This window comes from Myxocyprinus asiaticus, chromosome 19 (assembly GCF_019703515.2).
Source record: "Myxocyprinus asiaticus isolate MX2 ecotype Aquarium Trade chromosome 19, UBuf_Myxa_2, whole genome shotgun sequence".
Lineage (NCBI taxonomy): Eukaryota > Metazoa > Chordata > Actinopteri > Cypriniformes > Catostomidae > Myxocyprinus > Myxocyprinus asiaticus.
Genome location: NC_059362.1, coordinates 37,080,918 through 37,107,284, shown reverse-complemented (window position 1 = coordinate 37,107,284; position 26,367 = coordinate 37,080,918). Strand labels below are relative to the sequence as shown.

The 26,367-nt window shown below is 38.1% G+C and overlaps 1 protein-coding gene across 2 annotated transcripts in view; it reads right to left on the bottom strand.

Annotated features, from left to right (window-relative positions):
- Positions 1-1,852: 1,852 nt before the first annotated feature.
- The window catches only part of LOC127409581 (tubulinyl-Tyr carboxypeptidase 2-like), a 36,495-nt gene continuing 11,980 nt past the window's right edge, over positions 1,853-26,367 (bottom strand). Inside the window, exons 5-8 of one of the 2 annotated variants that reach the window (XR_007892011.1) lie at positions 18,481-18,862; positions 16,512-16,623; positions 13,404-13,528; positions 1,853-4,451 (exon numbers count right to left, since the gene is read on the bottom strand). Coding sequence is in view for 1 of the 2 variants with exons in the window: in XM_051644221.1 (XP_051500181.1) it covers positions 4,382-4,451; positions 13,404-13,528; positions 18,481-18,862 (577 nt within the window). In the remaining variant the exon portion in view is untranslated. The remainder of the gene's footprint in view (positions 4,452-13,403; positions 13,529-16,511; positions 16,624-18,480; positions 18,863-26,367) is intronic. The other variant, XM_051644221.1, reaches the window with a different exon arrangement.

Genomic DNA, 26,367 nt, shown 5'->3' with positions numbered 1-26,367 from the left:
TAACTAACAGCACCTTTAAGGACACAAATGTTCATTCAAACGTTATATATTTGCAAATAAAATCATTAAATGCCATCCTTTCATCAAAAAATATTGTCCCTGGCAGTAAACAGTAAACAGAACGTTGCTAGGCAACAAGAATAACTGTCAGCTATGGGTGCTGCATAGTGATACAAATAGAAGTTCCATGAAGAGGTCAGAGCTGTGCTTTATCAAGAATAATGCACGGCTGTTGACCAATCAGCATCCAGAACCAGAATTTTCCATTTTATCCACCTTTTTCCTGAACGTGGAAGTGTTCCACAATTCGACTGTTTTCAATTTCCGGTCTCCAGTGTTTTCACTCGCATCGGTGTATATTTTTAGTGGGTAATGTAATGTTTAAGGTATTACATTTGTAAAAATTGTCAAAAAAAAAACATGCCGATACTTCACAGAGTCGAGATGACCGTTTTTTACAGACAGTGTGTAGATGTGTGTAGATGTCATGAAGAGATGGTCTGAGGTTAGTTATGTTAATGTCATTAATTATTGTTATGTTGTTATGAGTTGTTATGACAGCCAACCACTGCACAAGTTAAGCCTGAAATTAATTTTTACTCCAAGTAACACTTAAATGGTTGCTGTTCTCCACTGGATCGCTCGTTTTGGCATTTTTTTACTTGGCGTCTCGAGAACAGAAATACAAAACAGGCAATTAGAATCATCATGGCGCCGCCCAGTGGTCAGTCAGGGAAACTGGATAAACTGAAATATACAGAGGGAGATAGCCCAACTAATATCTACTTTCGCCTTCATGGCTGTTGTGAAAAAAGCACTACAGCTCAAACAGATTGTGCAAGTGAAGGAAATCTCCTGCTGACAGCTGCTGTTTTGTAAGGATTTTCAAAGCATTCTGCTTTAGCTACGGTGTCAGCTTTATTAAAATCCAGGTGATGAGGCGCTAAAAGACAATGGCACGTTCTTTTATTGGCGCTTGTGAGCACGAAACAATCGTGGGTGTTCTAAGTCCTTTTACTCTCGGAGAAGAGATGAGAAATGAATGATATATTTTTTGTAAATCCTCGGGGGCTCTATTCCTGCGTGTAGCGCTGTATTTATCAGCAGATTAATGTGGGAATATTCAACCCGTGCAAAATGACAGTGAGGCTGTGAGAGGACAACTTGTATAGACTGTATGCTGCTAGGCTGCTGTTACATCACTCCTGGTTTATCTCAAAGTTTCTCTTTTGCACTATCAGCTCACTCCTGGTTTATCTCAAAGTTTCTCTTTCGCACTATCAGCAGCTTGTCATAATAGAGAGCTGCCTACACAACTGATTATTCAGATGTGAGTGGGCTGTTAAAGGAATAGTTCAACCAAAAATTCTCTCATTTACTCACCTTCATGGCATCCCAGATGTGTATGTCTTTCTTTCTTCTGCAGAACACAAAGAAAGATTTTTAGAAGAATATCTCAGCTCTGTAGGTCCATACAATGCAACTGAATGGGGTCCAAAACTTTTAAGATCCAAAAAGCACATAAAGTTAATCCATAAAACTCCAGTGGTTTAATCCATGTCTTCTGAAGCGATCCAGTTGGTTGTGGGTGTGAACAGAGATCTGCAGTCTTATTGGCAATCATGATTTCAAGCTTGATTACACTTCCTAGTGCCATGTAGCACTCTGTGCATGTGTCAAGCCCTTGGAAGTGCAATCGAGTTTGAAATCAGGATCATTCCTAGAGATTGCAATGGCAAGATGTATAGTTAAAAAAAAAAAATAATAAAAAAAAAAAAAGAGTTACATTTTGGTCTGTTCTGTTTCCTAAAATCCATTGGTAAGCACAGTGAATCACAAACTTATATAAAAACATACTTTTATTAAACCATGCTACAGAGGATAATATACAAATTACAGCAGTGCTTCATCATGGGGGAATGCAGGTGACCCAGAAACACAAATTTATGACAGAAAATACGTTGTACAGATGGTACAAGCTGTTGTAAGGCCTAGAAAAAAATCTGAATAACAGTTCAGGGTCAATCCAGTTTTATAAAGTCTTATTTAATTTAAATTTATTTAAACAGTGCATGTATAATACAAACATCTTGAACACAAAACTGAGGCCAAGTTTAAAATTAGTTCTTCTCAAAAGACTTGAGAAATTCACACCATTAACATTCTAATCACTAAACACCTTCCTTAGAAAATAAAATTGCAGTGTTTGCAGATTTTGAATAATAAAGTATTTGTGTAATTCATTAAAATGGATTGTATTTTCAAACATGTCAAGCCTGCATAAGACATAGAAATATTAAAATTCCACAAAATCATCTATATTTTCGTGAATATTGTGGTAAGGCTTAAAACTAATCTGGTATTATCCTGTATTTAAGAGCTTATTATTTCTTTCCCAATCACTATGATAAAGAAATATCAGTTTAATGTGCTTTTTAATTATAAAACGAGCCGATGCTAAAATAAAAGTTATTTAATATCTATAAAATGGGTGTCTTGCCTTAGCACCTTTGAGGGGAGATCATTGCATTTTCCTTCAAACCAGAAATCCAAAGAACCATGTAAAGTTTCACACACATTTGATCAGTTACCAAACATCAGGTTATAAATTATATAATTCTGCAACAATTTGATCTTCTTCAGGTACCCAAATGAGCAGCAGACCGCTTCTCTCCCACAAAGGGTCTGAGCCGTTCATCAAGGTGCATACGATATGTCATTGAAACAAATGAAGTTCTTTCATCTTCATGTGACCAAGAGTGTGAAGCCCTCAGCCTTAAGAATGACTTACTGTTGGCATTCAATGCTCTGGCACTTGTGTGGTTTAATAGCTTTTGATAAAAAGCTGGTACCAATTGCAAGGCAGAATGAGCTATAACGTGGTAGTTTAGTCAACAGCACCAGTTAAAACAGATGTCCAGAGAACAACTGCTAAAACAACCCACAAAGAATCTGTAATATGTTTAATGTAACTGCTACAATTCAGAGACTGGTCTACTGTCAAGGAGGCCAGATTCATAGACCTGTTGTACATGCATAGCTTATTCTCAAATGATGTGGCAAAGTTTGAGGTTGATAACCTAATTTTAACTTGAATTGTGTATGTTGTTGACCTAAAAGCTGAAGTGTGTAATTTCTGCACCACCAAACGGAACTGCAAAAATAATCAGTTTTCAAAAAGATTCCAAAAAACTCTCTCCATCTTCCATTGTTTGCACAAACAGATACTCCTGCCCAAAACTCACACCATTGGTTGAGCCAATGTTGCTGTGTTGGGCTCGGCAGGTTGCTCAGTGTTACACTTTTAAGTGAAATCAACCAACAAATGGCTTACTAATAGCTGACTGCATATTAAGCTAAGAGAAATAATTTCTCCTAGGATATGAGAATTTTAACATCGTAAAATCTGTACCCATATTTTTCATATTATTTAGCATATTATATCCAATGAAAAATGGCATTCATTGATACATGTGACCAAAGGTTTCTTATCAGTGTCAAGATGCAGTAGGAAATTACATAAAACTGATATACATTCTCCAAACAAGTAAGTGTGTGGGAATTTTAGGAATATTTGCAATGGACGGGTCAATCAATAGCACATCACCCTTTACGCGTCTAGAGAAAAATGGTTTAAAGAAAACGTAACAAAGTAAGAGGAAAATACTTTAAAACACGAAATACTGTAAGGGGTAAAAAAAAAAAAAAACTGTAACTGTAACCATGATTGTTTTCAACCGTTCATTATAAGTTAGACTCAAACCTTAGTCAATAAATAATGTCTGTGCCATCCACATTCCAGTGTCTGGGGATTGTGTGCAGGTATTAAAAACATGGAAGTACAAGGTAGCTCTCTTATGTTCTGGTCCCTTGTGTCTTTTTGCCTCTGGCAAAAAAGCATCCGTCTCCGACGAAAAGGCCAGTCAATTTTGGTTCACTTTAATTTCAACAATTAAAAAGAAATACTCTATTTATCAAGCTTTGTTTAAAATTATTTATGAATTGCTGCTGCTTTTGAAATGCTACACTTGTAGAAAAAAAAAAAAGGTTTGGTTAAAGGTACAAAGCCATCAGTTTGGTACCCTTAAGGAGACAATTTTTAATTTATTTTTTGTTCCCAGAAGAACAAAACACAAAAGTGTACCTTTAAAGGTACACAATAGGTCCTTAACCTAACCTAGTGTCTTCTGCCTTTAAATTTGAAAAGGGCACCCAAGTCTTCTCCCTGACACAGAAGAATGTAAAACTGTAAATACGTTTAATATACAGTTCACAATGTGCATTAAATAGTTTAAAAACATCATCTGTGGAGATGAGGGATGAAGGGAGGGCTTTTCAGAGGTTGTGGATGGGAAAGCTGGTGGTTCAGCTCTTTAGCATCTCAGATTCGGATCTGGTAGCCGTCATTGAGGGTGCTGAGCTCTGCTGGCTTTCTGTCTAGAGCTGCTGGCCTGCAAATAAAAATGTTGAAGTTATTTTCATTTTAGAGATTTAGAGATGATAGTTGCATAGCTCCAACTTTTGGTTCACATATTAACCCTTATGCACTGTTCGGTTGATTTTGTTTCTTCAATAAAACTGGTTTCCTGAGACTGGTTTCTCCGAGTACGAGACTTGGTGACTTTTCATCCATTTCATATCTGAACACATACAAAAAAAACGTCACACTTGTACTGTTCCCGGTCATAAGTGACCGCCTTAGGAAATAAATGGGAAACACTAAAAATCAGATGTTTTTTTGCATAATTAATTATATAAAATCTGAAAAACAGCCACAATGCAGAAAAAACAGATACAGACATGAAGGGGTGAGTCTACCAAACATCAAGAGTGCAAAAGAAATTACACTCTTAATATTTCCGGTTACTTTTCACCGGGAAAAACTGTAATGTGATTCAATAATGAACAAGGCATAAGGGTTAAAGGATAACTTAAAGTAAAATCTATGCTGTGGTATTTTCCAAGTCTTCTGAAGTCATACAGCAGATTTATGTGAGGAACAGGCCAAAATTTCAGTCCTTATTAACTGAAGTGCAAAGCATTTGCATTTAAAATTAAATAATGGTGCTTCACAATTAGGTTATACACACACACACAAATAAATGTTGTCATATGGCTTCAGAAGACTTAGGATATAGCGCACAAGTATTGGACTACATTTATGATGTTGTAATGGTGTTTTTTGTCATTTTTGGAGCATGAAAGATGTGGTCTCTATGAACTGTTGTCATATGGCAAGAGCTGTGTAAAGAAAAGAAATCTACTTTGGTTTTTCACAGAAAAAAGAACAACATATAGGTTTGGAACGTCATGAGGGTGAGTAAATAATTATATATATATATATATATATATATATATATATATATATATATATATATATATTTTTCTTTTTTTTTTTTTTTTTTTTTTTTTTTTTTGGGTGGACTTTCCTTTAAATGTGTTTTAGAGAAGAACCATGGATACAATATGAATGGGTTAAATGAAAGCAGGGTGTCTGATGCCCAAAATAATGCTGATACTTCATATATACATAAAATGTAATGATGACAAAAGAGACAACGGTAAAATTGTTGGAATTAAATGAACACGTATTGTACACAATATGTACTCATGATTCGCAAAGATATTTAAATTTTGCTATACACATGCAAAGGCATTGGTCGATTGAAATTGCCAAAAGTCACTCAATCACTACTCAATCACTAATTAGAATTTTCACATAGGTGCATTCTCAGTTCAATCTCCACCTTCTTCCCAGCTGAGAACATACAAAAGGGCTGTTCAAGAACAAAGTCCATCACAGTATTCCAGAAAAGCCCTGACAGTTCAAAGTTTCTCTACCATGTTCTCTCTTCCACACACACACTCTCTCTCTCTCTCTGATCAGTCTCACCATTCACTTTCATTCTGCATCTCCTGTAAAAAATCAATAGGCCTCCATGTTCTCTTGACTGATGCTGGCTATTTTCAACACCGTCACACGATCAATCGCACAACAGTGCCATCGTTCCAGCTCTGCCTTCTACAATTCCTTCCTTAACAAAGGACGGAGAATTACAGTTTCTCAGGCATAAAATCCCCAGTGTTACCAAACAAAGGTAAATTACTTTGTTATTGTTGGAAACCACTGCCACCATATCAGTATTACATCTAGTAGAAACAACTAACTTTTATCTAAACTTTTATAACCAATCCTTGAGGGCACAGCACTGAAATATCATGATAATGAGTAAATAATCAAACACATTTACACAACAGATAGCTATTCAAACAATTATTTTGGATAGGGCCTATTTTGTATAGGGCCTAATTTTTCATGAAGTAATAAATCTAGAAAATAGAGGTGTATGATATATCAGTGACCATATCAGTATCTGCCAATACTAGTGTTTTTTATTATGTAAGGAATAACTGACAGCGGACCTTTGAATTACTGAAACATAATGCACACCTGAGGTGGTAATGCGGCCACGACGCAAAGCGGAGGGCATTATTTTTCAATAATTCAACAGGCTGGTCAATAAATTCCACTTCTACCATGGTTACCACACCTCAAGACATCTTTCAGGGTTTTATCTAAAGACACTTTCAGGTTTTTGTCCCTAAAACACTCTTGTGAGTAGAACTACTTTCTTCCGCCACGGATTCAGTGTCTTGCTTTGATACAGCCTTCGTTGCAAGCTTCACTTGGTCTACTTTTAAGCTCTTATTGGAGTAACAAGGTATTGTGTGTGTGTGTGAGAGATAGAGAGAGAGAGAGCAAGAACTAGAGAGAGAGAGAGAGATGAATGATGGAGCGCTCTTGCGTGTGTTTACCTGCATCTATTGCAGCTCTCATCAGTTGTAACATCACTTCAAATCGCGAAGCGGTTAGTTTAACTACACTTCTCAGTAGCGAGGTGGAAGTGTCGCCATCTTGTATAGAGTTTTTCAGTTGCTAAACTGTTTTATTAACTTGCGGGGTTGCATTGACATTAATGCTCTGTGTGTTGCCCATGAGTGTCTGTGTGTGTGTGTGCGTGTGTGTGTGTATAGGAGCGCGAGGGTACTTTGCACAGATGTTTAAATACATATGAGATATTATAGACATTGTTTTTCATTCTTATCCGATTTACATAGCCAGTGTCAATGTTTTATTTGGTTATTTTGCCATGGTAGCATGTACAACTCTTCAAAATAACAGAAAAAATTTGGCAAAGTGATATGGAACCGTTAAGCGGTCAAGACCTGGAACTACTTCATAGCCGTGCATTTACTGAAAAATTCTTACACACCATAGTATATCCCTCAGCCAATCAGAATCAAGCATTCAACAGCCCTGCGGTATAATATTATTCTTATTATCAGTATAAACATGCCCACATTGAAGGCAGATAGTATCACAACTTATTACGTGGATCTTTAATACTTGATTCAGATTTGTCAATCGCAGCATTCTATGCCTTATATTCAGGTTTCAAATGTACTAAACAGTTATCCATCTTTTCTACCGTATTTTATAATGGTTTGATGCCTGATTTTACTTTGAGCATGCATTGAGCTGCATTCAAAAATTCTTGGGAGTTTTAGTTTGAATGCTGTTTCTAAAATGGCAAATATACACATTTATTTTTACACTATAAACACACTTAATATTTCTTTAAATATGTCTTTAATATTTATAATACTGGCCATCATATTGCTTATCAGACTTAACATGATTATCAGCTACCTGTATCCACCACAATGCCTAAATACAGTATGTGTATCTAGAAACTATGTAATGGTGTCTAGTTACTAGTTAGCGAAGTTTTCAGCAAGTGGGAATGACCTTTTGTGACACTTTGTGGGACAGTCAAGGAGAACAACTCTTGTGGAACAAGATGTGCAATGGGGGCATTGGATGTGTTTGTCTGCTTTTTATGTGGGCAGCTGAGGACAACTGAAAGAAGACAGAGGAGGTGGGGGTGAGATTGCGGACAAGCAAACATCCTGTATGTTAGAAATAGCCCTGACTGAAGAAAACACACTTTGATAGGCAGGGGACTCAGGAAAAGTGCAGGAGCAGCTCTGTTGTATCAAAACGATATTTCGTGTTCCGACTAAAGCCCGGTTCACGGAACTGTTTTGATGTGGAAAGTTTGGAGAGGCTCTGATGGTATTCTTATTTTTAATCTTTTGAGTATTTTATGTCTTTATTCATAAGAAAGTGAAGAAAGACTGAAAACTAGTAGGTAGCAAGAGGGGGAATGGGATCGGGAAACAATGCAGGTCTCGATCGACTGTAACAAACCAGCCAACAACAGAAACATAATTCTGTGTAAACATCTCTGTAGTTTTGAAAATTTCATTCACCTAAAACTGAAAACTTGGAACAACATGAGGAATGACAGAATGTTCATTTTTAGGTGGACTATTCCTTTAAGAAGTGTAAAGCTTCCTTTTAAGAGACAATCACATGCTGTCACACTCAGCAGGGGAGTTTCTCAGTGGCATCCTCAAAATCATCATTTAGAAAACAATGTTCTAACTTTTGACAATCACCCCACTTTCAGCATAAACTCATGTGCCAAAAAATGCAGAGTGGGTGTGTGCAATGTCGTTTTTTTTATCTCTGGGTGTGTGTAATTGAGGGTGATGCTGACGTTAAATGGGTGGTGTGTTTCAGCAGCAGCTGTGTGGGACTAATTAACATCTCAGAGCATGTGGCAGGATGGGAGGAAGGTGCTATAGAACACAGCAAAAATAGCTCCAATCGGTAAGCAGGAGATCTATGGATTTGAAGCCTTGAATCCGGTACCACTTCAAGCACAGTGTGGTTCAGTCTCTCTTTTGGTGATGCATTAGATGGATTTAATAGTTTAAGCATTGTAAGGCACACCATTCGCAGTGTTCTTTTAAAGACATTGAGGTGTATCTCTCAATCATCATTCCATTCTATTCATATCCACCACAATAAAAATCACAGAGCTTTGGAAATAGACATACATTTTTATAAGACATATTTAAAGTGGGAATTAACATTTATACGTATTTTGATATATGCAAACTGCTGCTGTGACATTATAAAGTTCTCATTGTTTACATTACAAGCTATTATGATGTTATCTTGATCCGAGATGCATTTTTAAAAGTTTAATTGACGTGGCTGTCGCAAAAACAAAACGTTCATGGTTTGAGATGCTGATAAACACTGAGAAATACTAGGCAAAACAGCCAACAAGTCCATCTGCATGGATGAACATGTACACTGATGAGAAAAACATCATGACCACCTGCCTAATATGCTGTTGGTCAAAATAGCGCCGACCTGCCGAGGCATGGACTCTTCAAGGATGACTCCCTGAAGGTGTCCTGTGGTATTTGGCACCAAGACATTAACAGCAGATCCTTCAAGTCTTGTAAGTTGCGATATGGAGCCGCCGTGAATCAGATTGAGATCTGGGGAACACTTCATCATGTTCCTCAAACCATTACTGAACAATGTGTGCAGTGTTAACCTGCTGAAAGAGGCCACTGCCATCAGGGAATATCGTTGCTATGAAGGGGTGAACGTGGTCTGCAATGATGTTTAGGTAGGTGGCACGTGTCAAATTGACTTCCAGTTGAATGGCTGGACCCAGGATTTCCCAGCAGAACCTTGCCCAGAGCATCACACTCCCTCCACCAGTTTGTCGTCTTCCCACAGTGCATCCTGGTCCCATCACTTCCCCAGGTAAACGGCACACACGTACACGGTCATCCACATGATGTAAAAGAAAACAGGACTCATCGGACCAGGCAACCTTCTTCCACTACTCCAAGTTCCAGTTCCGACACTCGCGTGGCCACTGTAGGCACTTTCGACGGTGGACAGGGGTCATCATGGGCACTCTGACCGGTCTGCGGCTACACAGCCCCATACGCAGCAGGTTATGACACATTCCTCCCGAAACCATAATTAACATTTTCTATGACTTGTCCCATAGTAGACCTTCTGTCGGTTCAGAATAGACATGATAGCCTTCTTTGCGCTCGTGCATCGATGAGCTTTGGGTACCCAAAACCCTGTCGTCGGTTTGTGGTTTGACCCAGTTGTCTTGCCGTAACAATTTGGCCCTTGTCAAAGTCGCTCAGGTCTTTACTCCTGCCCATTTATTCTGCATTCAACACGTTGACTACGAAAACTGATTGTTCACTTACCATCTAATCTACCCAGACCTTGACATGTGGCCTTGTTAGGAGATGATCAATGTTATTCACTTCACCTGTGAGTGGTCATAATATTTTGGCTCATCGGTGTATAATTTGCCATAATGTGTTGGAAAATAGGAAAAAAATATATTTTCTGTTATATCTTTATAGTAACTTCTCTGATAGGGATTTAGCATGCTAAGAGTACTGGACGCTGTCAGTGAATATGATCTTTGTAGAAGTGATGAAGTTACATCATCAGATGCTGAGCACTGTTATGATAAAACCCAGCAGGAACTGCTGATCATCGCTGTATTTTCTGATGGAAGTATTAGAGGATGGCCATCGGTTCATTTTAGTGTGACATGTCTGTGATGCCCCCCTCCAGAGCTGCGCTGGACTCACATCCTATTAGAATGAATGCCAACCCAGTGCAATTTTTGAGGGCAGCTTCTGTACTGCTGTACTGACAGCAACAAGGGTGTCAGATCGGCTGAAAGGATCTTTGATAGGCCATTCTTCCAAACTAACTAGCCCTATCTCCCCATACCAAGCCATTTCCCAGAGCTTTGCATGTCTTGCCTTAAAGGAATAGTTCACCCAAAAATTAATTCTGTCTTCATTTACACATCCTAATGTCTTTCCAAACCCCTATGACTTTCTTTTTTATGTGGAACACAATAGTAGGCATTTTGAAAAAGTACTGGTTGCTCTTTTCCATGTCAATAGAATGAATGGGGACTGGAGTTATCAAGCTTCAAAAAGGATGCAAAAACAACATAAAAGTAGCACAAAAATGGCTCATGTGACACGTACGCATGTCTTCTTCTTCATGTGATAGTTTAAATTGAGAAACACACCAAAATTTTAACTGTTAATCACAGCAGTTCATGAGTGAGGTAACAATGTCCAATTCGAGAACAAAACGTTCAGACTAGTTTTGTAAACTTGATAAACCAATTCATTGAAAGATCCGAATCAAAAGAACAATTAGCTGAACAACTGGACATCAGAACTTCTCTTATGAAGTCTGAGGGTGAATGTAAAGAGTTTCTTTGAATAATAATTTCAATCTGTTCCACACACAAAACTATTATATGACTTCAGAAGACTTGGTATTTTGTATATTTAATGATAATTTTATGGTGCTTCTGCATCCTTTTTGAAGCTTGAAATTTCTCATTTTGTGCTCCATGCAAATAAAGAAAGTTCTATGGGTTTGGAACCATATTAACCAAAATGAAGTAAATGATGATAAAATTTTCATTTTTAGGTGAACTGTCCCTTTAAATGGATAGTTCACCCAAAAATGAAAATGTTCTCATCATTTACTCATTCTCATGACATCCCATATGTGTGTGACTTACTTTCCTCTGCTGAACACAAATGAAGATTTTTAGGAAAATATCTCATCTCTGTAGGTTCTATATCTCAATGCACGTGAATGGGTACCAAAATTCTGAAGCTCCAAAAAGCACATAAAGGCAGCATAAATGTAATCCATAAGTGTAAAAGTAAAGTAAAAAGTAATCCACTCCAGTGGTTAAATCCATGACTTCTGAAGTGATATGATAGGTGTGGATGAGAAACAGATCAATATTAAAGTCCTTTTTTACAATAAATTCTCCTCCCTGCCCAGTAGGTGGTCATATGCATGAAGAATGTGAATCGCCAAAAACAAAAGAAGAATGTGAAAGTAAAAGTGAAAGTGGAGATTTACAGTAAAAAAGGACTTATATATTGATCTTTTTCTCACCAACACCTATCATATAGCTTCTGAAGATATTGATTTAACCACTGGTGTCTTATGGATTACTTTTATGCTGCCTTTATGTGCTTTTTGGAGCTTCACAATTTTGGTACACATTCACTTCGCATTGTACTACAGAACTGAGATATTCTTCGAAAAATCTTTATTTATATTTAGCAGAAGAAAGAAAGTCATACACATCTGGGATGGCATGAGGGTAAATAAATGATGAGAGAATTTTCATTTTTGGTTGAAATATCCCTTTTAGTCCTCTTTCTCTCAAAGAGAAAGCTTTTCTATCTTCTAACTGTGCAACTTTTTACAGCTATTCCTAGTAGAGATGGTGCACTGCCTATATTTCCATGGGGCATCACTAAAAGGAAAGTAATCTTACACAAATAAAAGCAGGTTGACATCTCACTTGTAAAGTGATCAGCAGTTCTGATTGGGGCCTGCTTCTACTCTTAGCACAATAAAAGTGCTTCTCCACTAGTACTTGTGCCATGCTGCTATAGAAACGTTGAATCCATAAGTCAACTGCCTGGACGGGAGGAACAGGATTGGGCTTCAGTAACACGAGAATTGGGCAACCGTGTGCTAGGGGAGATTATCCAATGGATTTGCAGTGTCTGCTTTTCAGCGTCACCAACATAGCTCTTAAAATAATGCACCCTATTAAGACCTCTGCATGAACTTGAAACATGAGCAGACAATATGTCATTTTCAGTGTTCAGTGACAGCTTCAAAAGCCAGAAGAAAGAGAGAGAGAGTGCTTACCCTGACAACTGACCAAAGTGACAAACTCATTAGCGACTGAGATCGCGGTTGATGGAACAGTTGAACAGTTCAACTTTAGGGCACCTACAGACTTGAGTCTAGATTAGAGTAGAACAATGTTTGTTTACATCAGCCAGAAGCAGGTCCAGTACATAGAGGCGGAGGGAATGAATACTTATCCGTCTAATGCTCTATTAGAGCTTTTCCTAGTGTCTAGGCACCATTATACAAATGCACAGCGATGCAGAGACTACCAATGTAGTGACAGTGGAGCTCACATTATCTGCTTCATGATACAGCTGGATAATGTAGTCAAGTCAAGTTAGAAAGCCTACTAGAAACCAACAGTACAGCAACCTTCAGTGTCAACGTAAGCATCCCTTGAAAGACTAATTTTCTGAAAGAGGATTTTTGATAGAAACTGTTAAATTACACTCCAAGGGCATAATAACCAGAAAATAAAGATGACTTAAAATGTGTCAGCATTAAATAAATGGTGTGAATGGATCCTAATTAATTAAGTTTTAGGCTTCTATTGCCTGCTGTAAGAAATGAAGTTATGACAAGTCACTAAACCACTAATAGCTTAGGATTGCATTTATATTTACACTTATTTTCTTGGCAAACACTTTTCTACCAAGGTGACTTTCACAAATGTGGATATATTGCACTGCTTCTTTCACCTTTTTTGATTTCCATTAAAGTCAGACTGTTTGTTACTTACGATTTGTCTCTTCTGTGGAGATGCTGGCGTCTTTGTGGACTGCTGCCGAGTCGTCGGTGTGGTGATAAAGATTTTCCTCGGGTTCGTTCTTTGATTGGAGACTGAGCACTAGATGACTTGAGAATCTGCAATAAAACCCACTTGTTTTAACCTTTAAATCATTCACACATTTGTTAATGAGATAGTATATTAGGCTAATGAGCTTCTAGCTACTATATATATATATATATATATATATATATATATATATATATATATATATATATAATGTATGTGGCTAATGAGCTAATAAATGGGTAGTTGATGCATAACATGATTTTTTAGATTAAGATTTTAGGTTAAAAAAAAGTACACTGGCGGCCAAAAGTTTGGAATAATGTACAGATTGTGCTGTTTCAGAAGGAAATTGGTACTTTAATTCACCAAAGTGGCATTCAACTATTACATTACTACAGCACCATCACTATTTGAAAAAAATTTTTTTTGATCAAATCGAGCCCCATTTCCAGCAGCTATCACTCCAACACCTTATCCTTGAGTAATCATGCTAAATTGCTAATTTGGTACTAGAAAATCACTTGCCATTATATCAAACACAGTTGAAAGCTATTTGGTTCATTAAATGAAGCTTATCATTGTCTTTGTGTTTGTTTTTGAGTTAACACAGTATGCAATAGGCAGCAAGAATAGGATAGAACAGGCAGCAACATCTCCTCATCACTGACCCTCAACACTGGAGCCCCACAGGGCTGTGTTCTCAGCCCACTTGTATTCCTTGTACACACATGACTGTGTGGCAACACACAGCTCCAATGCCATCATTAAGTTTGCTGATGACACGACGGTGGTAGGTCTGATCACTGACAATGATGACACACTGGTGTTAGCAGCACAACCTCTCCCTCAACGTCAGAAGAAAAGACAGAGAACACAGTCCCATCCCCATCAATGGAGCACCAGTGGAGAGAGTCAGCAGCTTCAAGTTCCTGGGTGTCCACATCACTGAGGAACTCACATGGTCCGTCCACACTGAGGCCGTTGTGAAGAAGGCTCATCAGCGCCTCTTCTTCCTGAGACGGCTGAGGAAGTTTGGAATGAACCGCCACATCCTCACACGTTCTACACCTGCACTGTAGAGAGCATCCTGACTGGCTGCATCTCCGCCTGGTACGGCAATAGCACAGCCCACAACCGCAAAGCACTGCAAAGGGTGGTGCGAACTGCCAGACACATCATCAGAGGTGAGCTTCCCTCCCTCCAGGACATATATACCAGGCGGTGTGTGAAAAAAGCTCGAAGGATCATCAGAGACTCCAGCCACCCGAGCCATGGGCTGCTCTCACTGCTACCATCAGGCAGGCGGTATCGCAGCATCAGGACCCGCACCAGCCGACTCCATGATAGCTTCTTCCCCCGAGCAATCAGACTTTTGAACTCTTGATCTCCCACGATCAAAATACATCAGCACTGCACTTTATTACCCTTACTCTTATATCTCACACCGGACTGTCATAAATTATATTATTATTATATTATATTCTCTCTTAACAACTTACTATCAACCGACAGCCTGAATGTCAATACAGTACAATACAAACTACTGTACATTCTATATATACTACTATATATCCTTTTTTTATTGAATAATGGGTATCTATATTGTGTGTATTGTATACTGTACAGTGTATGTTATTATTTGTATATTGTGTTGTGTGTAATTATGTGTATATTAGACTTTAAATTGTGCTGTGTTAATTTGATGTTATTGTAAATTGGTATATGTCCCATCACTGTCACAACTGTTATGTTGATCGGAACTGCACCCAAGAATTTCACACACCATTGCACTTGTGTATATGGCTGTGTGACAATAAAAGTGATTTGATTTGATTTTATTTGATTTGAATAGACTGGCATGTCTTAAGGTCAATATTAGGCCAAAAATGGCAAAAAATAATCAGCTTTCTCTAGAAACTCGTCAGTCAATCATTGTTTTGAGGAATGAAGGCTATACAATGCTTGAAATTGCCAAAAAAAACTTAAGATTTCATACAAAGGTGTACACTACAGTCTTCACAAGACAAAGGACAACTGGATCTAACAAGGACAAAAAGAGATGTGGAAGGCCAGATGTACAACTAAACAAGAGGATAAGTACATCAGAGTCTCTAGTTTGAGAAATAGACACCTCACATGTCCTCAGCTGACAGCTTCATTGAATTCTACCCGCTCAACACCAGTTTCATGTACAACAGTAAAGAGAAGACTGAGGGGTGCAGGCCTTATGGGAAGAATTGCAAAGAAAAAGCCACTTTTGAAACAGAAAAACAAAAAGAAAAGGTTAGAGTGGGCAAAGAAACACAGACACTGGACAACAGATAACTGGAAAAGAGTGTTATGGATCTTAACCCCATTGAGCTTTTGTGGGATCAGCTAGACTGTAAGGTGCATGAGAATTGCCCAACAAGACAGCCACATCTATGGCAAGTGCTACAGGAGTATCTGGACAAACTGACAGCTAGAATGTCAAGGATCTGCAAAGCTGTCATTGCTGCACGTGGAGGATTGTTTGATGAGAAAAGTAGTTTAAGAAAAATTCAAATTGTAATAGTAATTTTTCACGTTACTGATGTCCTGACTATACATTGTGATCAGTTGAATGCCACTTTGGTGAATAAAAGTACCAATTTCTTTCCATAAGAGCAAAATCTATACATTATTCCAAACTTTTGGCTGCCAGTGTATATGAATGTATAAGGGAAAGTGTATATTTTAGGTGATGTGAAAAGTTTTTCACAATTTTGAATCACCTTTTTTCCTACATTAGTTTGTTTTAAATGGTCACGCTGTGATAAAAAAATAAAAATAATTTAAAGTACAAATATTCCATGTAGTTTCTCAATTCATGTGAGGTCATAAAAGCTGCATGCAAAATAATTATGCACTATTGGTCAAAATGCAGTTTAAAACAGTTTTAGATGGATTAAGCCTATAGCTTGTCAAACAGCAGGACATGTCAATTACCCAAACAGTATTTCATGTGAACTACCCAAACTTAATTCAAGTCCTATCAGTTTGGAAATGAAGTCAAGACTTTAAGGCAATTACAATGAACAAGGGCTTGAAATCTTGCTGCAGGTGGTAAAAGAAAAACAGTGAAAGTTGGGGAGAGGAACAGATGTGGAATACTACCTATCATCAAACCGGCAGGGGTCCAGTGCTAAAGAATGACAGAATTATAAGCAGTTTATTAAAAAGGTATGGCTTGAACTATTTCAAACCATAGGCAGTTGAATCATTCTCTCAGCTTTCTCATTAGCATCTGCAGCGTCATGAATGGCTCCACATTACGTTCATTAACTTGATGATAATGTTCATTAACTTCGTTATGCTACAAGTAAACAGATTTCCAAAACTCTAAATATCTTGATATTGTGTTTTTCCCAAATGAGCATCAGAAGCAATGAGAGGTGATAACTATCTTGACATTGCAATGTTCTCATTCATTATAAGTTGATTTTTAGAGGTTCATTTTCGATGGTACTCATGTCTCTGCCAAAATTCTATACTACAGTTAATTTTACTACAACAAAACTGTGGTAACGGTACTTGCCAGAGAAAATAAATATAACTGCACAACTCAAAATACAGGCTCATACCAAAGTTTTGGCTATCAGGCTTTCTCAAGGTACTTGGTACTTGCCACCACTACTAAAAAGCATTGTTTTCTTTGATTCTGAAAGCTTGCATTGTTAGCGGGATATGTCATTTTAAAGGAATATTCTGGGTTCAGTACAAGAGTAGCACACTTGTTGATTACCACAAAAATAATTTCGACATGTCCCTCCTTTTCTTTCAAAATAAATAAATAAGCAAAAATCAATGTTACAGTGAGGCACTCTCATGGAAGTGAAAGGGGCCAATTTTTGGAGGGTTTAAATGCAGAAAAGTGAAGCTTAAAATTTTATAAAAGCACTTACATTAATTCTTCTGTTAAAACTAATGTATTATTTGAGCTGCAAAGTTGTTTAAATCTGCATTTTTACATTTTTATTGAACACATTTTCTATGACTTGTGCCATAGTAGACCTTCTGTCAGTTCGGACCAGACAGTATAGCCTTCTCCTTCAAAAACAAAAGAAGAAGAATGTGAAAGTAAAAGTGAAAGTGGAGATTTATAGTAAAAAAAGGACTTAAATATTTATATTTTTCTCACTGACACCTATCATATCGCTTCTGAAGATACTGATTTAACCACTGGTGTCTTATGGATAACTTTTATGCTGCCTTTATGTGCTTTTTGTAACTTCACAAATTGTGATAAGTGAGGCTGTCAATTAAGTTTAACTTGTACTGAACCCGGCATATTCCTTTAATTTATTATGATTTTACAGCAGTGATATGGCATTTTGTTAAATAATTATGGTTACCATTGTCTTTGTTTTTTTGTTTTTTTATTACTGTGTAATTTCTGAATTACTAGTGTAACGAAAGAGAATCGCAATAATAATGAAGTTTTCAAACAAGTTTTCTCAAACAATCCCTATTGGTTGAGCCAATTTTGCAGAGTCGGACTGGATGTGATGCTCAAATGAACAGATTAATGCTTTGAAAGTACCACAGAGCCAGTCTGTTTACATTTTTTGAGCATTTTTAATATCTTGCTTTTTCAATGTATGTCTATCCACTGGGATAGGACAAAATGTTTTAACATCGAAAAATTAACAAATGTCACTTTTAAAAATCATCTTCTTTTATCAAAGTAGTGTTTCTATAGCTTGAACTTTCATTTTAAAAAATGAGAACTAAATTCCTCTGCATCTATACAAAGAAACCTACATTCCTTATACACATCTAGAGCAAAATTTCCCCTCTGCTCATGTGGTTCATGGAAACTATGTCACAGCTGACTGTGGTCATTCACACAAGTCAAGACTACATCTGGAGCACATTACCTGCTTTTTACTGGCTACATGATAAACATGTCATGTTACAGTCAAAGCAGCTGATCCAAACTAGTCTGCTGGTATAAGGCGTGATCCTTATAGTGTTGATCACTGATCAGCTATGGACTCACCTTCATCCTCATGTCACGGCCGTGCTTTTCCAGCTCTTTGCGCATGTCTTCATGGCCCTGCTTACAGGCGTTGATCACCAGATAGTTCCACTCGATTGGCTGGAAAACATGCGGATTGTGGGGCACATACAAGCCGATCTTTATCTTCTTCATAGTGTGCTGGTAGCGGCGATACGAGTCTTCAAAGTCGAAAACTAGCTCGCTAAGTGTACGAAAGGTCAGAGCTCTGTCCATGAGATCAGCACGCCGACTCATACCCAAGGTGCCGTAACGGCCGTTACAGTAAACGCCCAACACCACGTGATGGAAGTGGTGCCCGGAAAACTGTGTCTTAAAACTGATGGGGAACCGTTCCATGGAGGTCAGACCATTGGTTAGGTAGCTAGTGGTATAGAGTCAAGGTTTTGCTTTACAGCTAATTTGAATCAAGTTTATTCATTAGTGACGGGATAATCAGGGTAACTTAAATGGGTAAATTCAGCAAGCACTTCCTGAATGAGTAATTCAGAATATCAAGTCTAGAATTAGCTGCTCCTTGAGAAAGAGGCAAATACTTAAATGGCAAATGGATTTTTATCATTGTTAAAATTCAGGAGGGTATTGAGGCCTCCCCAAGGTTTCTTAACTTGGTGTGTACTATTGATTTTTCAAACTTGATTCATCTTTGAACTTTAAATAAACTAGGTTTTGCTCACACTTCCCAAAAATATCAATCGGCTAATGACTTACTGTATGTCAATAAGGGGCCGTTCTGTTGTGAATCAGGCAATGAATTGACAACTAGTTTAACATTCTAGAGAGTATACAGCTATATGACAACAAACTTATGTTTGTATATTTTTAGAACTGTCCCACCAGTCTGAATTTAAGCTTGATTTTGGCTACGTTGATGAATGATACCTCAAATCATGTAGCTTGTTGAGGAGAGGCATGTTATCACATTTCAAAACTATCAGACTTACAATTTCCACCTGGCAGTTTAAAAATGGGAGAAAAAAAACCCCCATAGACTTACATTTAAAGTGGTACGTAAGCCATTGTAAGGTACCAGACTTGGACTACTCAGCAACCACAGAAACCATCCAGAATACCCTAGGAACCACATAGCAATGCGCTAAATCCACCCATAACACCTTAGCAACCATAGATATCTATACATAGATACTTTATTAGCAGCTGTTTCCACGGACCACGATTTGTCGGCGCATCCGCCATACTGGATAGGTCAAGAGCCGTCCGTCAGTACAGGAATGTAAATTGACAGATATGGTCTGCAAAAGTCTATTGTCTTTTCCAGCAAACTTTCAGATTATTGGATTTTCCATAAACATTGGGCAATATTTTAGATGATAAAAAAAATCCTGACTTCACTTCTTAAACAGTTTTTTTCCCCATAGCAAACTGCAAATAAAGTCCTCTACAAATTAACATATCATGGCAAACATACTGAAAATTAGCATCCAGTCAGTCAATTCATTATATAATGTTTCCACACAAAAGCAGTTTATGCAGTGGTCTGAGGCCTCTCCTCAATTCACTTTCGGTCAAACAGCTCTCCTTGTTGACCATTCCAAGATGGTGCCACGGTTGATGTATCCAAACCAGCCGAACGAGGCATCTATGTATCACTATGTTAGCAACCACATAGTAATGCCCTAGCAACCACTCATTACAACTCAGCAACCACATAGCAATGCCCTGGTAACCACACACAGTACCCTAGCATTGTGGTGGCAACTTTTGCACTTTTCCACTCACATCTTCTTCATAAAATGTAAAAATCTAGTTTCAGAATAAGTAAAAATGACATAATCTCTTTCCATGAGCTCACAAACATAAGTTTCAGAAATGTGATTGAAGTTGGTCAGCAGACAATCGGCTAGACTGGCCTTCCCCTTGGGCTTTTCCCTGTCTCTGCCTGATCTCATCTGTAGTCTTATGTAAGTGCGATCAGTCCTCACTGCGGCATAGCCACACATGATGCGGCAGTTGCTGCCATGAGCAGTCACCAGGCTGCAAATGTATCAGCAGGGTTCATACCAGGGCTCAGCTGTAGCTAGGAAAAAAAGCCTCTTATGTGAGGACAAAAGAAGCTCAAATTGTGACTATACACACATCAATCAAAGTATTAAAGTGAATGGTGTTTGTTTTTAGGGTATCTGTAATGTAGTGGAAAAGATTGCCTTACCACAACCACTGTTCTCTTCTAATGTAAAATTAGAAATCTGAGCACCATGTGACTTTTAGTCAAGGTTGACACAATGAGGAAATGCAACCACCTCTTAAATGAATTGTTCAGCCAGAAATGAAAATTCTGTCATTATTTAGTAAACCTCAAGTTTTTCCAAACCCGTATGACTGACTTTCTTCAGTGGAACAAAAAACAATGCATTTTTGAAGAGTATGCTGGCTACTCTTTTCCATGTTATAAAGGTGAATTAGGACTATGGCTGTCAAGCTCAAAAACAACTAAAAACAAGATTTCCACACCTTTTGACCAATTAACTTTCATGATTTCCCATGACCTTTTAAAATGTTATGAATTCCCATGACTTTCCCAGGCCTGGAAATTACACTTTTCAATTTCCCTGATATTTCCAGGTTTTCCATGACCATGGGAACCCTAAAAAGCACCAAGAAAGTATCATAAAAGTGGTCCATACGACTCTTGTGCTATATCCCATATCTTCTGAAGTCATACAATAGCTTTGGGTGGGAACAATTAAAATTTAAGTTGTTATTCACTGAAAATCTTGATATCATCCCTAGCTTTGGTGCATTCATGAGAGTTAATTCTTGAATGAATAATTCTCTTGAGTCATATCATTTTAATGAATAGGCTGATCCCAAACCAGTGTTAAGGATTTGTTCACAAATCTGACTGATTCGATTTTCAAATTCAACTTACTGACACAGTGAATACATTTACATGGACACCATAAATCGTCTTATTGCAAGAAAGCGGGTTATTTGCGAGAAAGCAGCATTCCCCTTTACATGCACTGTATAATCATGTGGCTTGGTCAGTAAGCAGCTTTATTTACAGCAACATAATTTACCCACGATGCTTGTGTAAATAACAAACATGGCATCCAAGGAAGACTTCATCATTTTGTTCTTTGTTGCTTCACTTTATTTCCAGATATTCCAGAGTTGTTGCTGTTTTTGTTTCCTTAGCTTTGCATCGTGGCCTGCAGTGGAATTGCGCTGCAATAGTGGGGTTTCCTTTTACGTAAAACTCCAGGATTCCACCAATGTATGAGTGTATATATGCGAACGTGAGGAACAGTCGATATTTTACATTGGTGTTTATAAATGGGTATAGTTTATAGTGTATGTGCATTTCCCACTGTACTCCAAGAAATGCTGAATTCTTTCCACTGTGTTGACTTGATGTTGTGGTCCATCCTATGACATTTGTTATACAGTCAGTTTACGCATGCGCACTCTTCAAACAGCCATCAGAAAGTCGCTTATGCGTTTAGATGGAAACATTAAGTTGCATTCTTGAGGAGAAAACTAGGTGTGTTAAACTGCTTTATCTTTATCCTTTAATCGGCGTAAAGAGATCTGCGTTCTCATTTACATGATGTTTTCAGAATGCCGCATTCTGCAAAAACCCTGGAATAAACCATTTTCGTAAGTGCATGTAAACATGGTCAATAATCTAGCTGCAGTTAACAGCTCACTGTAGGGAAAGATTATCAGTGAAAAACAACCTAAATTTCAGTCTGTTTCTCACACAAAGCTATGACTTCAGAAGACTTAGAATATGGCACACCATGGATGGACCAATTCTATTAAATATATTTGGTGCTTTTTTTTTTTTTTTTTTGTCATTTTGGAGCTTGATAGCCCGAATCTTCCTTAACTTTCATTGTAGAGTGTCCAAGATATTTTTTTACAATTCACATTTTGTGTTTGACAAAAGAAAGTCATACAGTCATACAAAGTCAGCCAAGAGCACACAAAACCTATCTGTTCAGCTATGTATGTCCTACAACACAACCCAAGGGTCTGGGACCGCTTCACATACACACAATATGCTGGTATTCCATAACACCAGCATTCCTGTCCATTAATCACCTATCACACAGAAACCAGACGTCCACAACCAGAAAAACAGCTATTGCACTTTACTTAAGTAATACAACATATTTACAAGTGAAACAGAACTTGATATTTCCACTGGGATTTCATAGGATCATGAAAAAGTAAGCTATGATTTTATTGGTTAATAAATTTATTAATGTTTCCAGTTTTCACTAGAGCTGCCGGCTTGGGTGTAAAAGTGTTCTTTACGCACTCACACAAAATCGAATGTTCAGACATATTACTATTTTTAATTAAACTGGCAAAGTATACAATATTTACAGTGCTGTTACCATTGGTGAAATGTGATGATGGTGATGTAGTGGCGTGTTAGTGTGAATGTGGTAGGAACTGTATAGCGTTCTTGCCATCCAAGCCTTCTACTTCCTACTTCCTCTGTGTGTGAACACCTGATAAAACACCTGTTACTGTGCACATACTGTATCCCCACAGCGGTGACAGCCCAAAATAAATATATATCCACATGTGCTTCTACGATGGCTCCTACAAGCAGAAAAGAAAAGCCGTTTCAGAGGTGGTGAAAGTTGTTACATTTTGATGAAATATTATGGAAAACAAACATTTTTACTGATGAATCATGCACAATAAGACCAGATACTTATTTTGAGAGCAAATAAGGTCAATTTTGCTTTCATGTTGTTTTAAACAGCTTTCCCATTTGTTTGGAGGACCATTAACTCAAGCCCCATCTTTCTTTTGTAGTATCTCAATGCTTTTCAATGTATAACAATTAAAAATTTTCATACAGTATGAATGACACTTTATTGTTGTTCGAAGTAAACACAGGCCAATTCAATACATTTTGTTCCTGTGTCGAGTTTCCTTTTGCGGACCAGCCTCTGTGAGTACACATACACACACACCCACAAAACCCCCCACCAGTGTTCTAATGACAAGACACTAGAGGATCACATTACCCAGTGCCATGAATTCTAACAGTCTTATCTTCAATGCAAGCATTCCCAAACCTCAGGGATTACTGCTGCTATATGTAAGTTTGAAGTACTCAGTATGAAAACACACTTATTTTGACAAATCTTCTTCTAAATATGCAGATAGATGGAGATTACTTATTTTTAAACACAAGTCACAATCATTTTTTATCAAACTACACAATGATGACTCTAAGACATTATGGATATTACAGTTTCATTTTCTGTTAATGCATGATTATCTGTAAAGCTGCTTTGAAACGATGTGTGTTGTGAAAGGCGCTATACAAATAAAAATGACTTGACTTGACTATGGGCTGTCCTTGTGATATAATGAAAAAATGCTGATATTGCAAATTAAAAAAAGTGGAACAAACATTTGGCCTGCACACATAAGCCAAAACAATGGATTAAAAAAAATAAAAGCTTTGACTGATTCTATAGTTCTGGTTTTACTATGTGTAACAATTAGAGGATGGGCAAAGAGGCGGCGGAAACCGGCTGAACAGTCAACATAAAGTTTAATGAGAAACTCAAACAAAAAACAAAACATAAAACAAACATGAACACAGACACACCTAACGCAGCTGCGTGCATCTCTCTCTCTCCCGAACTGCCATCTCTGGCCCCCCTTTATCTCGCTCTCCCGCTGATCATCTGATTCAGTGCCGGCCATGCACCCTCACAGCCCGGCCACGCCCTCCTCCTCATCACACTATGTAATCCATGATGGATAAACATCTATAGTTCAGACATTTGTAATCTGGATTTATTATTTTTTAATGTTATTTATTAAATTGTGTATAAAGCTGCTGTAAGCAATTTCTGTGCTATGGAATTGCAAAAATTTCCCAAACACTCCCCTGTCTTCCATTGTTCATATAAAGGGGCTCTAAAGCCTGATTAAAGCCTGATTTATCCTATGGATGAAGCCAAACCTTTTTCTCCTGGATGAACTAAAGAACCCTAGGCAAACAAATCCGGTGTTTATACTACATGCAAAGTCGTTTTAAAATTAGTTAATTGAGGGTGACGTCACGGAAGGCTGTCAACTCACTGGGGGATGATACATCTCACCAGGTAAGCTGTCTCTGAGAAACAGGCTATAGAGTTATCCATTTTAACAACAGTAACCTAGGTAACAACTCCTCAGCTGGCACACACAATTGTAAATAAAAACGTCACGTCCAGAACACACCCACAACTAGTTTATACAAATCATCAACATTCTTCAACCAGCCTAGGTCAAGAATTTCAGAGATGTGTGCGAACAGGAGAAATATCACCAAACAAACACATTGGCAGAACAAAACCGCCACTGCATTTCATCATCATTTGTAGGCAAAGCACAGCCCGTTCGCCCAGTGAGCTTAAATTAGCCTCAACATACAGTACCTGGAGAAAGCTTTCCATTCACATTCCAATTCATGCCAATGGCATCTGCTCGGAGACGTGTGTCTCTGCAGAACAAAAATGGCAGATTTCCAATCAGTGGAAGTTTTCAAACCGGGATGGGCATTTTTCAAACACTTACACGATTTGAGATTCCCTACGTTCATTGAATAGTTGAGAAAGCCCATCCTTGTATGGAAACGCCCACTGGTCACCACACTGAGATTCCCAACTTTCGTTGGATAGTTGAGAAACGCCGATCCTGGTCTGGAAACATCCACAAATTACTACATTGAGATTCCTTGCTTTCATTAGATAGTTGAAAAACGCCCATCCCAGTCTGAAAATGGCCACAGATTGTGAAACGCCCATTATTGTTCCGCAGAGACCTATACTTCTCTGCTCAGCTAGCACAGGGTTCCCCAAAAGTATGCGATCTGGAAGCTTTCATCGATGCTCGTGTGCGCTCAGTTGGCCATGTGACCGATTACTCATCAATAGCAGTAGATAGGGGAGAATATAAGTTAATTTCACAATTTTGAGAGCCATTAAAAACCAATCTGTCACTGGAACATGCTTTTTGCCGTCATAGGGTGTAGTTCCAGCACCTACCAGCTGAGAACCTGCTAATCAGCCCAATTCTAGACTCTCTGGTTCGTATAAACAAATAGTACTGCCCCAAAAGCTCATATCTGAATGGCTGACTGAATACAACTTCCGCAGGTGTAAGGGAATAAAGTCATGTTTATATGGTCCTCCTTTGTTTGGTTGAAGAAGTACATCATCCAGGTACTCAAAGTACTCTTTTCCTGGCATTTACAGTGTGAACACACAACTCACACTACTTTCACTAAAAAATGGTGTAGAATACGCAGTTGGGGACTCTTTTGCCATTTACAGAGCCTAGAGGACACTCATTTCAGTGATTTAAAAAATCACTTACAGCAGCTTTAAGCAACAACAATGATTGGTTCTTTGCCTATGGTGTTTAAGTCTTCTGGGACCTTACAAGAATTCTCTCAGCCATTAGAAAAAGGCAATGGAATTTGGAAGATTAAAAGGCCAGTTTCATACACAAAGATGCAATCACAAAGTGAAGTAAACTGCCCAACAGCACTACAAATCCACAAACAGAGAACCCATATATTTGCAACTAATGACCCATGAGCAGCCCTATTCCAAAGTACAGTCCACACTGCAGGCTTTTCATCATGGTTTCTTGAAACAAACCACTATCAGCAAATCCCCAGAACGTCACTCTGCTCCAGACACTTGAATCAACAGTGCTTCCTTGTACACTTGGAATTTGCTCGGACCCAGACGACATTCACATTGTGTAAACCACTGGCCTGGGTCAGTTGAGATAATTGACACTAATAGCTTTTGAAAAGCACTGGCACCGAATGGCACAGCTGTATCTCCCACATGGACATGGAAGCAGTGCCTGCCT